Source organism: Hyposmocoma kahamanoa, unplaced genomic scaffold, assembly GCF_003589595.1.
Source record: "Hyposmocoma kahamanoa isolate Upper Pololo Valley unplaced genomic scaffold, ASM358959v1 217, whole genome shotgun sequence".
NCBI classification, from domain to species: domain Eukaryota; kingdom Metazoa; phylum Arthropoda; class Insecta; order Lepidoptera; family Cosmopterigidae; genus Hyposmocoma; species Hyposmocoma kahamanoa.
The window spans coordinates 431,273-447,793 of NW_020653738.1; the positions used below are offsets into that span (position 1 = coordinate 431,273).

The 16,521-nt window shown below is 37.5% G+C and overlaps 1 protein-coding gene across 1 annotated transcript in view; it reads left to right on the plus strand.

Moving 5' to 3' along the window:
• Positions 1–15,629, plus strand: part of LOC113227805 (aminopeptidase N-like) — a 29,750-nt gene extending 14,121 nt beyond the window's left edge. Inside the window, exons 6-19 of the mRNA XM_026460830.1 lie at positions 870–1,082; positions 1,747–1,956; positions 2,397–2,530; positions 2,780–2,978; positions 5,225–5,365; positions 6,372–6,432; positions 7,782–7,944; positions 8,175–8,391; positions 9,387–9,496; positions 9,980–10,147; positions 10,650–10,793; positions 11,729–11,810; positions 12,766–12,911; positions 15,274–15,629. Coding sequence (XP_026316615.1) covers positions 870–1,082; positions 1,747–1,956; positions 2,397–2,530; positions 2,780–2,978; positions 5,225–5,365; positions 6,372–6,432; positions 7,782–7,944; positions 8,175–8,391; positions 9,387–9,496; positions 9,980–10,147; positions 10,650–10,793; positions 11,729–11,810; positions 12,766–12,911; positions 15,274–15,382 — 2,097 coding nt within the window. The 3' untranslated portion in view covers positions 15,383–15,629. The remainder of the gene's footprint in view (positions 1–869; positions 1,083–1,746; positions 1,957–2,396; positions 2,531–2,779; positions 2,979–5,224; positions 5,366–6,371; positions 6,433–7,781; positions 7,945–8,174; positions 8,392–9,386; positions 9,497–9,979; positions 10,148–10,649; positions 10,794–11,728; positions 11,811–12,765; positions 12,912–15,273) is intronic.
• The last annotated feature ends 892 nt before the right edge of the window (positions 15,630–16,521 follow it).

Sequence of the window (16,521 nt, forward strand, 5' to 3'; positions counted from 1 at the left end):
TTGTTTATTGCATCGTTAAAATAAAGTGAAATAAAGAGTAATTAGATCAAAACCTCTTTGAAACGAATATGAATTGCAAAATAAAAGTAAGGTAAGGTAAAGGGCTACTCAAAATTTGCTTTTTTTTACATCAAAATTCTCAAAAAATAACTTACCTTGATAAAAACGGGTCCTATCGCATGTTAGAGAGAGGCGACCACCAAGTGGACGTAAGTCGGTAATAGATGACATTAGTAGTTTCATAGTAAATGCGCGGTCCGTTTTACCCACAGGTTCCGTTTTACCTTCCGTTCCCCTACACGGCGTGAAAGTCATCGCGCGAGCGCCGCGCGGCAACCGCCCAGTTACCACGCTTTCACGTACCTTAATCTGCACATCTGAATTTTACTTACTAGGCAACAACATGTGAATTCCTCGGAACTTTAATTTAAAACGTGAAAGCTAAACAAATAGAGCGTACTTTGCCTTGACAGTTAGACGCACGCGGTCGCTGCGCAGCGTGAGCGCGATGAAATTCGTATCGAATAAACGCGCCCTTCCGCTGCTGTCTATCTCCTTCTTAAAGCTACCAACAGACGGACTGGACATCTGCAGTTAATGCGTGCAGTTGTGATTATGCAATCGAGTCGTCGTCGACTGTATACAGTCGAGATTTCAACTGCACGCAACCAAGAGTTGAACTGCTAGCGTCGGCTGCATTCAATGTGAATGATAGGCTGAGAATCAAAAACAGCAGTTGACATCCTAAAGAGAATATGATAAAATGATTTTTTTGTGTCTGAAGGTCGCAGTAACATAGTCGTGTAACAAGAAAAGTTTAAAAAATTAAAGGAAAAATTAATTTATCATGTTCTAAATCTTTCTTGTAGACAACCTACGCAGCGACGATAGGCCCAAAAGTGCTATCTCATTTCGAGAAATTTTTCAACGTGTCCTTCCCTCTGCCGAAGCAAGACATGTTTGCCATTCCGGACTTCTCCGCCGGTGCTATGGAGAACTGGGGGCTGATTACATACAGAGAAACTTCGCTGTTGTATGATAAGGAACAATCTTCTTTTACCAATAAGGAACGCGTAGCTGAGGTGAGTCGACTTGTGTAACAAGACATTTGCATTTTATCTGTTTTTATTGTGCTCAATTGCTCAGGTATGGCTGCCCCATGAATTGCCGGGCGTGGGGGAACTATTTCGACCACTCATTGCAGGGGAGTCAATCAACACATTGAATTATGAACACACGTAGTGCAACAGTTGTTGCGTCCTACCTCCATGGATGGCTAACATACTGACTGGACACTCGCTAGACTTTGAAATTAGACAAACCGTTAGGACATAGACGACTAGGAAGTCTACCACGAAATACGAATTAACGATCATCGTTTTAACTTCGCATCGGATCGGAAGCTACCACGAAACGAGTACAAAGATCGTATGAGCTTCGTTGCGGATACAGTCACGTATTATCGTATTTCGTGGTAGACTTCCTGACGAGAGCCTGACTTCCTCACTTACAAATGTACAGAGACCAATCAACAGCCATTAACGAATCTTTTGAGTTCAGTTCAATGGTTGTAAAAATAACCATAATTATATATTTTTTATAGTTAATCAAAATATACTTTGACGGTAATAACAACATGATTGGGAAACCTCACATTTTTAATTGAGCTACCTTAGTGGTGTAACAACAACGCACTATGTTTAACTCATTGCGCGGGATATGAGTTAACACAGTAACATTTTTCAGGTAATAGCCCACGAATTAGCTCATCAATGGTTCGGAAACCTAGTAACAATGAAATGGTGGTCAGATTTATGGCTGAACGAGGGGTTCGCGACATTCGTGGCCTCCATTGGTGTGAACGCCGTTGAACCGACGTGGCAAGCCGATATTAACAATGCAGCTGACAATATCCTGATCTTGATGAACTTGGATGCTTTGGAGTCTTCACATCCGGTAAGTCTTTAACTTTTTACCTAAAACGGCGCAGATAAAGCAAGCGTTCCATTGTTCACTACTAAGTAGGTGTGCAAAATATAGAAGCGCCTGCTAATGCTCTGAGGCACTGATGTGATGCACGGAGTCAATCGTCAGCACGGGATGGTTTCTCTACATACAAATATTGGATTTCAGCTATAGGATATCGCGATCATGAACCGCATTCTTAAATTGCAATTATCGCTCCGTGATATCATCAGACTGTACCTTTTTCCTCAATTGTAAGCATAATATAGGTATAAGATTTGTATTTAGCGACAAATTAGCGCCCTTGAGGTTCCTAGGTTGCTATTTTGCAAAAAAGCCGCCTGTTGATAAAACGATAGGGTTTCCCTTTGTAAAGATCAAATTTTTAGTTCAGAGTGACGCCAGTAGTCTTCAATCACTAAAAATTCCAGGTGTCAGTGCCCCTGGACCATCCGGATCGTATCAGCGAGATCTTCGACGAAATTTCGTACAAGAAAGGTGCCACGCTCATTCGGATGATGACATTGTTCCTTGGACCGGACGTGTTTAGGAAAGGATTGCACAAGTAGGTTCGATATTTATGCTATAATGGTACTGAGGTTTATAGCAGATCTTACTAAATGATTCCTAGGTCTCATGACATTTTTGTCAACTGTGACTTAAATGCTATTATTGATTATTGTTCCTCTACCGTGGTTTGCGGGGCCAGGGGGAAGATCCCTGAGAATTGGTTAAATCCGCAGATCACTTCAAGAGCATTTCCTTCGTAAAATATTTCCTTACCATTTGTCATCTCATTTCATCGTTTTTTTAGCTACCTGATAAAATACTCCTATGGCAACGCTGACCAAGACGATCTATGGAAGGAACTGACGGATGTGTCATTGGAGTATGGAGGACTGACCAGAAACGTGACGGTCAAAGACGTCATGGACACTTGGACCACGCAGACTGGTTACCCGCTAATTACCGTTACACGGGACTACACAGATAACACTTTGTTTGTTACACAAGTTAGTTATTACTATTATAAGTTTACAAGTTTATGAGAAATATTTGAACAAATATTTCTTTTTTCTTGCATGAGTGAGATGTTACAGCGTGTTAAGAAAACTTTTTTTATTTTCTAGTCAACCTTTAATTGAAAAGTATGACTTTTAGTATTTTTTCTAGGATGCTACTACTCAAGTTTGATTCCTGATCTATTTTTCACTGTTTTGATTTTGTCGCTTCTTGGTGCTGTATTTCGCCTTAACCTAGCCTCGCCTGACCTAGTAGGCCCAGTATTGCATTCTTCGTGTTTGAAAGACGGTCGCATATTAAAAGTAATTTTCTCTTTGTTATTGATGATTGGGATCGTCTTTCTTTCTAGATAAAATATAAATAAATATGAAATTTTTTACATGGAAAATATTAACTTCCTTTGTTAAAGTAATTTAAAGCCGGGTGCAGATTATTTGCAACGCTACATTTACCATGCATTCTAATGTGCAAACACACTGCGCGTTCACTACGCGCATTCACAGCGCGCACGTTGTAATTCGTCGATTGTTGGCTTTTCGACAATCTTTTTTTAAAAATACCAAGTGACACGGGACGAACAAGTCGTGCGCCTGGTAGTAAGCGATACGCCTATCCATAGCAGTTACGGTGCCACTCAGAGCTTTAAATCGTAACGATCTTTAGAGTCATTGTCACTGCGCCCATAACCGTAACACTTTTACCCTTTCAAACCGGAACGCAGTAATAATCATATTACTGCTTGGCGGCAGCCATAGGTGAGGTGGCAGTACTTCCTTGGACGAATTCTTTCACAAGGAGATTTACTGCTATTAAACATTTTTAGTGCCCGAAGTACTGTCCATAGATGTTCGCGTTGCATTGCATGTTGCGTTGCAAATAATCTGTACCGAGCTTTAGGTAATATTTAAAGTCTGATTAGAATTTAATGTCACATCATAAGTCAGTTTATTTTTTAGAACAGTATACGCCATCTAGTCAACATAAACTAAACTACTGGAAAAGTATGTTTGAATAATATCTACACGTGTACACCGTGTGAAATAATTTCTCAAACTATGTAAAACAAATTTGCTTAAGAGTCAAAACTACGTCAGCTCAATTCAAAGTTTTCACGTACTAATACGGTTCATTTTACTAAGTTCGAATGGCAGGGACATTTTTTCCATCGTAAAATTTTTAAGAATGTTTTCACACCGTATACGAATCAGTGTATATGCTCAATTCTACTATATATTTTTCCAAAGTGAATGATTTAACACTTTCACTTTTATTTATTTAAGGACAGCCAGTGGTAGATACAATAAATCTACGGAATAATGAAGATTTAAAAATACATTTAATTCTAATTGCACTACCTGTAGGTGCCACAACATGCAAAGAAAACAAAAAGACAATTTAAGCAATGACAGCGGGTATAAATGGAATATAAACAAAACAAATTCTAATTAATATTAAGTAAAGATATATAGAATAAAATAAACATTAGTAGTTGCGCCCAGATGAATTCTTTCGTATTTTAGATTTAAAAACATGGAGCGAATCGTTGAACATATCTATTGTTTGATCAGGCGCGTTAAAGCTTCTTGACAATCCGGTCCTAGAAGGCGGCCGATGGAGTAGTGCGACCGGGTGACGGGGCACCCGGCTTGGGACGCGTGTTTTAAGTAATTGTAAAAGAGGAGTACAATCTATTTCGTTTCTCAGGGTTTTATACGTGAAAACCAGGTCTAACATACGTCTGCGGTCAGTTGAACTCTCCATTTTGAAATGCCCTAGTTTATCCAAATAGGTTGGCAGTTCATTACGCCTTCTACATGCGTTTGTAAGATGCCACAAGAATATCTTCTATATACGTTCCATTCGTAACTGCACTGCATATTGCGGCGACCACACAATACTGCAATATTCTAGAGTACTTCTTACATATGCGTTGTAAATAGTTATTTTCGTACTGGGATTTTTAAAAATTTTACCATTTCTCATGATGAAACCAAGCAGTTTGGAAGATTTGGCTATTATTTTATCGAGATGTGGTAGAAATGTAAGTTTACTATCAAAAGTAACGCCCAAGTCGCGTATTTTATGCGAAATCAACCAAAGCCATTTGAGGTTGTATCCACTCTTAAAGTAAAAACTAACCTATCTATCAAATAAGCAGTCACCCCTTTAAATTTAAATTTATAACAATAATTTCTTTGGACTAATCACTAATGTTTTGAATTTAAACGCATTACAGACGCGATACCTCAGTTCTGGTAAGAAATCACCAACTAAAGTCTCCTGGTGGATTCCACTCAGCGTGATGTGCGAGTCTGAAGTGGGACAAAAGCCGGACCCTGTGCAGTGGTTGGCTAACAATGAGGGTGTGGAGACCAAGGTAGGTACAACCACCGAAACTTACACTAATTATAGCGAAACTTGTACATACTTAGTATTGTTTCAAGATATATAAAAGTGTCCACACTGAAAAAACAATATGATTGAAATAGATCAAATAACTCTTTCCGTTGTAATATGTTCTAAAGACTCTCAAAGCATTCATTGCAGCAACCATTAAAAAAAAAATTATATTCTAGGAATAGATTTGTGCAAAAATCTCTTCGATACTCCCTCAGAGTCATCAATTACCTGGTCTCAAGGTAGGGAATTCCCTGTGCTATGAGCACCAGAACAACGGAATTAACACCAGAACTGATTTAGAAAAGTTCACTTACCAAATTGGTCCCATCGACCCGGATGTTTCGCTGGATGATGAGGTCCCGGGTTCGACTCAACTGATGGCTTTATAGGCACTGCTTAATAAATAAGTAATAATAATTGTTTAGGAAATGAAACTATTTTTCCGGATTTGAATCGCGTATATTTGTTTTTTCAAACGAACCGACGTTTCGGGTTTCCCATGGTCACGGTTGACTGGGACCTGTAAAGGGGCCGAAACGTCGGTTTGTTTGAAAAAACAAATATACGCGATTTAAATCCGGAAAAATAGTTTCCTTTCCTATGTGTAACAATCGCGAAAACCTAAGAACTCGAAAATAATAATTGTTGCTAAATAATGGAAAGACGAATTTCTTCGTAACGTTTTTTTGCGGATCCGAAACGCATATATTTTCAAACGAAAAAATGTCTAGTTTAATGCTTCTAGCGGAATATATTGTCGTGTAAGTTTTCATATGCAATGCGACTACATCTTACTTATATAGTTTTAATACATACATGTATAATACCTACTTGTTGTATGTACATAAGTATTTAATTCACTGGTTTCGCAAAAACATTAAAATCGCTTTGCAATTGGAACTGAACATTTTACAATGATATTACATTCTGATTTTGCGATGATATTATATAGGTCATTTTATGTGATTTTCTTTTGTCATCAGCATCACTTCGAACACTCTGCGAACGCAAATGAATGGATCATTTTCAACCCTGATATGATTGGTAAGTTCAGCTATATTTCCATTTATTATTTACGAGACCTACAACACATCGCACACCTCATGGAAGAAAGCATAAGTTACGTCAAAAATGTTTATTGCACCATTGGATACAGAAAAATATAACCCACACACTCTCCGATACTTGTAACGCTATCGACAATATTAGTCGATAGAGTTACAAGAATTGGAGAAGATGTAGGTTATATTTTTCTGTATCTAATGAAGCAATAAACATATATAACTTTACTTGTGCCATTCTTCCATCGCCGTCAATCCGCCTCACTGTTGGACACGCGTCTTTCATCTATGGAGATAATTTATGTCATTATTTCGTCATGCTGTCCTAATGCGGATTGAGAACTTGACTTACTGTCCAAAAATGGGGGAAACGTCTTCAACGTGCAGGTTTCATTACAATGTTTTCCTTCGCCGGTAACGAGAGGTATTATTATATCTATGGGTATTATACTATTAAATATTCACAAGAGTACTTTAAATTCAACTCTATAAATTTCACGGGAGGAGTAAATCCTCCTAGATACTGTACGGTCGTACCATACAGCACGCGCGGCTCCACTGACAAGGTGTTATTACTCAGTCTCCTACGGACTAAAACCTCCTCCCTTCATCCTGCCATCTGCCTCATTGCATTTAACTGCCTCCGTTATTTCTCTCATGAGTTTGGTTGTAATTTGTGATTGTCTACGTGTGTGTCCATGGCACCCGCGACACAGGGCCTTCCATATTGCGGGGCTATGTTGAGTGTGTGCGTTACTATATTAATATATATTACTATATCACGAAGGCGCATGTCTCAGATACCGGCATTCACTGTGACATTGTCTATCCCGCCTTTTTCTCGTTTACTTATAACTAGTTTTGGGTACCCTACACATCTTTCCCAATGCTCTCTGCTTTTTAGCATGATTGCCGCGAAATTCTCTTTAAAGAGCACTTCATTTTTTTGCGCCATCATCGGTCTTTCGTTCTTAAACGCCTTACATTCGAACAGAGCATGCTTCGGTCTGTCTACTTCCCCACAGTAGTAACATTCCTCGCTCTCTTCCTCGCCTATTGCATACAGATAAGTATTAAATACTCCAAATCCATTAAGCGCTTGCGTAAGCAGTCTGTCTAAATTCAACTCTATACTCTATGACACTTGCAATAAGGACTCTTGAATGTACGTGCCGCCTCAAGGATTCGAACCGTAGACTACCACCACTCTAACACTAAAATGATATTCTTATTTTATCTAACGGATGTCAAAATTATTGCCTAAGACAGGAATATTCTGTTACGTATTTACAAATTGACGCAGTAAGTACATGGTAAAAATTGTGTTTGTAGCACCATATCGCATAAACTACGATCAGCGCAACTGGAAGCTGTTGATCAACACGCTGTCCAGCGACAAGCTCACCAACATTCCAGTTCTCGGTCGTGTACAGGTCCTTTCCGACGCCTTCGCGCTCGCTTGGAGCGGAGAAGTCGACTACAGCATTGCTTTGCAGTGAGTACAATCTACTATGTCTCGACAGCTGTAGGCTATCGGCTGCTATCCTATGGTCTTTAAGACGCAGGAGGCAAACGCATGCGACCAATCTCTCTCTCTAGTATTGATGGTTCCTGTATGATTCCCTCTTACGTCTCACAAAAGATGACCTTGCAATTTTCTAAGCAATCTTGCTACAGAAAGAAATAAGAGGTATCAGGAAGTTTTTATCGTTCCTTATTCTCCAGGGCAGCGAGTTACCTCCAACGTGAAAAAGAATACCTACCTCTATCTACCGGTCTCCACGCCTTATCCAAGATCGAAGCTCTCGTCAAACGCTCGCCGGATTATGGTGCGTTCCAGAAGTTCGTGCGAAAAGTTATTGGTCAGCAGTACAAGCAGGCTGGAGGACTTTCTATTAAGAAGATCATTAATGGAGATAACGTGAACAGCGTTAAAATGCAGGTTGGTTATGCTAAAAAATTTGGTTTAGATTATTTTAGTACGTCTCTTCTTATTGTATCGATGTACACTATGGTACTCGCCGATTATTGCACGTAGTGCACCAGGCGTATAGGAAAATAATGGTAATAAATAATTAATTATAGCTATTAAGGTGATAATAATAACTATTTAATAATGTAAATTTGTAAACAGTTGTTCTGTCTTTCGACTCATGTTAGTAACAAACAGTAATGTTTCTACTGTGTTTCATTGTGTAGTTTGTATTTTGGCTTAGTCTGGAATATTGTTAATTTCTGATTAGTATTAAGTTCTCATTTAAGTGACAATTGTCTAAATGAGTATAAAGTAATTGAGTGTTTTTATTGAAGGTCAAGTATTTTTAGCACCATGATATTAATTTATTTTTTGTGAAGTTTCATTCCGTGGTTTAGTTGGCATAGCGTCTGGCATGGTTTGCTAGCAGACGTCGGTTCGAATCCAGCCGGATCGAAGGAATTTTATCTAAGTGATATCTTTGTATTGATAATTATAACAAAGCTAGTGGAGTAATTTCACAAAAAATAATTAAGTGTCATGGTGGTGAAATATCTTGACATTCAATAAAAACGCTTAATTACAATGAATAGCGACATCTCTAGCCAGGGCTGGTAGCTGTAAAGGTGCCTAACTGGATGACGAAATACTTTCATAGATTTGTCATGTCATGTCATGTCGGCTAAAAAGTCGTTAAAAATCAGATACAAAGTTTTTTTTATAACATCAAGTGACGGGACGAACTAGTCGTGCGCCTGATGGTAAGCTACACGCCTGTCCATAACAGTTGCAGTGCCACTCAGAACTTTAAATTGCAAAGATCTGAGGAGCACTACCACTGCGCCCGTCACCCTGAGGCATAAGTTGACAAGTCCCATGTGCCTGTAATTTCACCAGCACCCTTACCTTTCAAAACCGGAACACAGCATAATTCAATGAATACCTGTTTTTGTTTACTTCAGACATTGACCAGTACCTGGGCGTGCAAAGTAAAGGTGCCCGGTTGCGAGGAGAATGCCGTGGAGCTCCTGCAGCAATGGATGGATGAGCCAGATCCGGATAACAACAATCCGTCAGTACACAGATATACAATTTTATAACGAACCTAGCAGTAGAAGTGGAAATGAAACTATTTTTCGGATCTAAAATCACGTCTACATTATTTTAGACCCAAAAAAGTAGTTTCATTTCCAATGTGTAGTATCGCAACATTCTAGAGTTTGGTGGTAACTCAAATTGATCTTGTCGTGAATTATGACAAAATTATGTTAGAAATCGGTAATCTCATCTCTTGGTCAGGAAATGATTTTGCGCTATCTACCAGTCATTACCCTGTCGAGGTTCGCAGGGTACGGAACGAGATGAACATTCGACAAATATTGAGCTCGTTAAAGATTAACGCAAAACTGAGAAAATGATTCGTTGAACGTTCTCGATTGTCAGGGAAACCACGGGCAGAACGACCTTATTTGATAATTTTTTTCCACATTACAACACAACATTACAAGGTTAGAAGTAACTTGACATTGACAACCATCTTTTGTTTCTTCCCCAGGATTCCTCTAGACCTTCGTCGCACAGTGTACTGCGTGGGAATATCCCGCGGCAGCGTACTCCAGTGGAGATTCCTGCTAGCCCGTTTAAGTAACACCAATGTTGCAGCTGCTCAGCAGGCGCTGCAGCAAGCCCTTGCTTGTACCAGGGAAGTCTGGATTCTCGCACAGTAAGTTCGGGATTCATTATATTTTTTTTTTACTTCTATGGCCTGTCAAGGTCAATCAAAGGTTCATTTACCCATAACATTGGTCACCAATGCCATTCTCAACATTTGTTAATACTTCATAGTATAAATGTGAGGAATGGAAAATATTCGTCCGATAATTTTTATGTTTTACTTCTTTTGGCTTACATTTTTCCACAATCTTACTTCCTGGAAAGTAAAAAAAGCAGATGAGGATGGTACACTTTCGCCTAGACTATTCCAGGTCATTCTGATTTTAAAGTTCTCAAAATAAATAGGTCTTCTGCAAGTTTGGCGTAGGGCGTATCAGTTTGATAGATAAGAAAGTCCCGGGTATTAGTTTCGCACTTTCTAAATTGGAACTGATTTTTTGATACCCTGGAGATAGATAATTACGGTTTTTGTGGCACTCGTAGGATGCTAGAACGTTCCAGAAAAAGGGGTTTAATCAACCCTTTAATTCAATATTTAAAAAAATTCTCAGATACTTGGAATGGGCGATAACGGACAACTCAGATGTGCGCCGACAGGACTCCGCGCGCGTGATCACCACCATCGCCACCTCCACCGTGGGGTACTACATCGCCAAGGACTTCATCTACAACCGGATCGACGACATCGCCAAGGCGTTAGTGCATCATTTGTTTAACCCATCTTGTCAACCTCTAAAAAAATGTGTCAGTTTGTTTCCCGCCAACCCAATAGACAAGCTCACATTTTACATGAGAAACAAAATTTTTTTGTCGATTGTGTCATACTATTTTGCTAAATAGATTTTTGTTAAGATTTTCCTCACGATTGCCGAGTGTTCAGAAATACACCATTTACTTAGTTATTCCTAATGCAGATTTTTTTGTTGAGGAAATAAACATATTACTTGTAAATTCTGCATATTAAGGCCAGCAAATTTTAATGACATCAAATTCACATCCGAAATTCCCGACCATAAAACCCATACACTCATAGCCTCGCACTATGGAAACCAACTTACAAGGCTATACTAATTAACCCCAGTAGGTACCGAAGTGATCAAAATAGATTTCAGAGCAGGTGGAATGACGAACGTAACAGGCTTCCCTTTAAACGGGGCATCATGTGATTTTTTTTTATAATATCAAGTGACAGAACGAACAAGTTTCGTAAGTACGTTCAGAGAAGTACTGCCACCTTACCTATTTCTGCCGCCAAGCAGTAATGTCAGCATTACGGTTTTCCGGTTTTGCGTAAGGTTGCGATTTAAAGCTCTTGAGTGGCACTGCAACTGTTATGAACAGGCATGTACGTTACCATCAGACGCACGACTTGTTCGTCCCGGCACTTGATATTATAAAAAAAAGTCCTCCGGTACCCTGAGACATAATTTCTGTGTAATGTGTAACACGAATTTATAAGCAGCGCAGTGGCAGTGCCTCTCAAATTTTTGCGATTAAAGCTCTGAGTAACTCTGCAATTGTTATCGCTTCCCAACAACCACACGATTATTCGTCTCATCATAACATAATGTCTTTGATTTCACAGAACAGCACATGATTTGAATTGAAACTTGACATGGTATGTGTACAGGTTCGCCGGACAAGGCCGAAGATTGGGCTTCGTTGTAAAGGCGCTTTTGAGTCAGTTCACAACGCAGAGGGAGCTTGACGAGGTACGGTCATTTTAATTGTATACAGTGTAACAAAATAATCGAATCCATTTTTACTATTACAAATCTCACACTTGGTGAATAAGGTCACATCGGCAAAATGGCAATTCATTCATTAAAATTCTACGAACGAAATGTGGTACAAGCACTTTGACGTATGGTCACTTGTGTCTTTATTAGAATCTACCAAGAGTATGAAATATGTATACATGTCTAATCTTTCGGTCATTAGTCTATTCTCCCGTGGTCTAACAGATGAATTTTGATTTTTTAAATGCGACCGGTGTTCCTCGACAATAACACCGTTGGCCGGAGACAGGGACTCGGATTCAAGAACTGGCGTACGATATGTGCCATGCAGACCAACATCGCCCTGCTTTATGCTGAAAACGACATGCCTCAGATCTAATTATATTATTATATTCACATAGAAAGCAAGGGATAACTAACATTTTCATTTGCAATTGAATAGATGATCCTATTGTAAACGTTTTTTAAATATATAATGCACAAAGTTATTTTAGCATAGCGTTAGAATTTGACAAGATCTAGCGTAAATCTTTTTTTAATAGGATGTGTTAATGTGTCGTAACGTTTTATTTGTCGTTGGACGACTGTCGTGTCTAGCTGTTCCCACTAGATTGTGCCAATAATTTATCGGTTCTCGGCAACCGTCTTGTCGTTTGCACGACAGAATCGTTTGAAGTTGCCATTATCTGTAGTCACATTTTTATCGTGATGTTTTATTATCTATCGTCGGACGACTGTCGTTCCAGCTCTTCCCATTCTCACGACAGTCTATCGTCGTAACGATAAAAAATTCGTGAACAACTTCATTTAAATATACAAGTCACGACATTTTAAACTGTACGATAATCTGTCGTCACGACATAATGGAAACGCGCCCTTACTATACATTTATTGTATTTTTCTTTATTTGCGTTGTATGTATTTTCAGTTCTTGGTTTGGAAGGATAACCACACAGACATCCTAGCAGAGCATCAGTTCTCGGTAACACAAGCTATCGAGAACGCCAAAGTGAATATCGACTGGGTCAATCGGAACCGCAAATTTGTCGTTGAGAAACTTAGAGAATTCGCCACGTAAGGAATGTGTGCTTTAAGACACTGCTGTGCGGTCTAGTCGTACTGTAGAACAAAATCGTAGTAATCAATGTGGTTAAACAACCAATAGAAGATCGTTATTTTGACATCATCACGCTTAGTCAAAATAGGGGCCTGCTATTGGTTGATAACACATGGTAGATCATGGGCCTCACACGCATGCCAGAAAAGCCCTACGTGTATGGATATAATACTATTTTTAGTTAACTATTATTGGTATTAAACACGTAGCACAAATTGTTAATGTAAGTAACTAATTTGCATGATTATTAGTTTGATTATAATTTTGTTGTGAAAAGTTAGAAAATATTGTACTTAATAGAAGTAAATTAGATTAACAAATTAGTAATTTTAAATATTCGAACAAAGCACGCACTCTGTACATACCTTGCACATTATATATACAATAATTATTGTACAAAAGTATTAATTGGTACATACAATGTCTAAAACTATAGTTCACATTTTGTTTTTTTTTTAAGTCATAAATCATAGTCACCCCAACAAGTACATAATAATTCACTTTTACTTATTGTACAGCTTATAATAATGCCATATCGGCGAAATGACAACTTTTCAAGAGAGTTTGTTATAATTAGTACAAAGATTGAACACTCAGAAAAAAATTCAAAACCTTGGATCCGGCTGGATTCAAATTAACGTCTTCCAGCAAACCGTCACAGACGCTATGCCAACTAAGCCACGGAACGAACTAGCGGACCTTACAATTTTTTCTGTGCTTGTTGTAGGACTTTGTTTTTGTTTTTTAACGACTTTTCGAAGGATTCCAAAGATTTTTTCTAAAATTTCGATCTTTGTATTAATAATTATAAAAAACTAGTGGAATAATATCACATAAACATAATGAATATCATGATGGTCAAACATCGCGGCATTTAATAAAAACTTAAAAATATTTTCAAGAGGATTAAAAGATTCTATTATACGAATGAAAATGGTCTATATTTTTTTATGCTTAAAATAGGAGATATAAAATTTGACATTACATAATTTGTTTGTTATTATTTATGTATTAATCACGTGTGGCTTACTACATCAAGGGAACGTAATAATTACGTGACAACACTAGATAGGTAAATAACATTTATTTGGGTCTACAGACACACACTTAAGAGAAAAATATGTAATATAATAAAAAGATGAAGAAAAACAGACGAGTCGCAGCACTGCCTGACACCCAGTTATGTGCGCCTGAAAAGTAATTTCTTTTGACTATTTCCAATTTAAATAGAATACTGGCCACTATTGCAACGCTGTTAGTTCTTTTTTCAAAATTAGCAACACTTGTATAATACGTCCGTTTTGCATAGACATGAGTAACTTTTTTTTAAACAGTCTAATGTCGCTTTCTAACGAAAACAATGAGTGTATTTCACTTACATGTATATTGAAGGAAAAAGCAGCTGTAGTTATCTTTTATTCATACTTAAGTAGATTACTTATAAGCCGCCCCTCGTATGCGGCCTTAGCTTAAACAGAAATAAACCGCTGATTTTCAGCTACAGTGAAAATAAAACTAAATCCATCCATCGATCCATCTTTTTATTAGTAGAGATTAAAAAAATACTTTTGAAGTAAGTTTACCTACACATTCTATGAAATCTACGCCGATTGTTGTACGACTTTGGAAGATTCTTGTCGTAGCTATTACTAGTGATGCAACGGTAGTACCATAACGGAAACAAACGTCAAAAGTAAAAGTAAGTAAAAAGACGAAACGAAAACGGAAACAGAAGCGGAAGCGGAAGTGTAAATACTATGAAGAACTCAATAAAAATAGATCCCAACAGGGCTTGTTTTTGGTTTCATAATTTAAATGCAATTATTACATTACACAAATCTACTAGAAAACGCGCACTCCACCGCGCACTAGCGCCTCTCTTCGCATCACGAACGTTGTAAACTTCCGATTAAAGTTCCGTTATAGAAGTAGCGTAAGTAGAAACGGAAAAATGTTAAAAAGCGTGCGGACCCTCCGCATTTTCGGAAGCAGAAGCAGATGTCTGTTGCATCACTACTAATTATACCCCTATGACTCAACAGACCTCACGAATTCCTCTACGAATTGGTTACAGACCTTTGTTTTTGATTTTTAACGGTTTTTTTAGCTGTAAAGCCATCACATTCGTTAGGTTTGTTGATTACAGTTCTGTCAAATTGAAAGAATGTTGTCTTTGTGTTCGTTCTTTTTATTAATAATTATAACAACCTATTAGTCTTTTGTATGTTGATGTGCATAAATAAGTACTTAAATTTTTGACGTCAACTTTACAGAGAAACTGTACCCATAAAAAAGTAATTTTTTTTAATATAACCTCAGTGACTACCACGATTCGTTGCCATCGCCGACATCGCGCCGAAGCCACCAAAACTACATACACTCCATCTTCGCCATACATAACCTCACCAGTCACATGATACCACGCTAATTACGATTACCGCAGTTCGTTCACGTTTGACGATGGAATAGAAATTAGATTCATTTGCATTTAAAGTAATTTTTGTAACATTTTGTCAGTTTGTAGTTCGTAAAAATTGTGCCAAATTATCATATTTTTTCATGCTCATAAATATTTTTAGTGGCCTTTACAAATTTCCTTCGTTAAACGCACGCGATTGTGTTATTTACATACAAACTTCAGATTTTAATTTTAGTTGATAATTTAGATCATTGCTGTTAAAGTATTGTTGGAATGTATAATCGAAAACAGGGTATTTACAACCTTAAATGTGTGTAGTTAAAGTAAGTAAAGTCCTAATTTTTTTTTTATCCGTCAATGACATGTTACATAAAATCTCTAGTGATGTATTTTTTAACATTATTTATTTAAAATATTTTCGAACAATTAGTTTCACGATCAATGTTATGTATTATCTTAATATTTTATGATTATGATAATTAAAGATATTTTTTTGAATAATTTTGTTTTTATTTTTAATTATTTTGAAGTTAGGTACTTATTAATTGAATTCGCGACTTTTTAAGTTTGTTTTTTTAAATAAACTAAATTTCGAAGATACCTTAGTATTATTTACTGTGGTTTTAAACCATTAGAGATGTTCCGTGTCGAAACGCGCTACCTATGGGTTGGTTTAGTGTTTTTTAATAAAGATAACTTTAATATTTAATAATATTTTTGGTGGACTTGGGAGAAATCAATTTCGTTAATAAATATTTCCGATTTCAGCGGGTACGACCTCCTCTACCCTTTAAGTGCCAAGGAAAGTCCATTTAAATCATTTACAGCGAGATCAACCGAAACCCACCACGTAATACGTATAATTACTAGCATATACCTTGTAATAAAATTATTGTAAAGTTCTTGGTATTTTTAATGTGACCAATTCGTATCAAATAGTGCTTGTCTTGTCAACGCGTCCCTTATTCGAAGGTATATACTATAATCGAGTAATTACAATTTTATTAGTCATCTAAAACGTCGTTAATTAGTCATGTTCATGTTAGTAAAAATGGAAGTTTTTTTTTATAACATCAAGTGAGGGGACGAACAAGTCGTGCGCCTGATGGTAAGCTATCCACAACAGTTTCAGTGCCACTCAGATAATT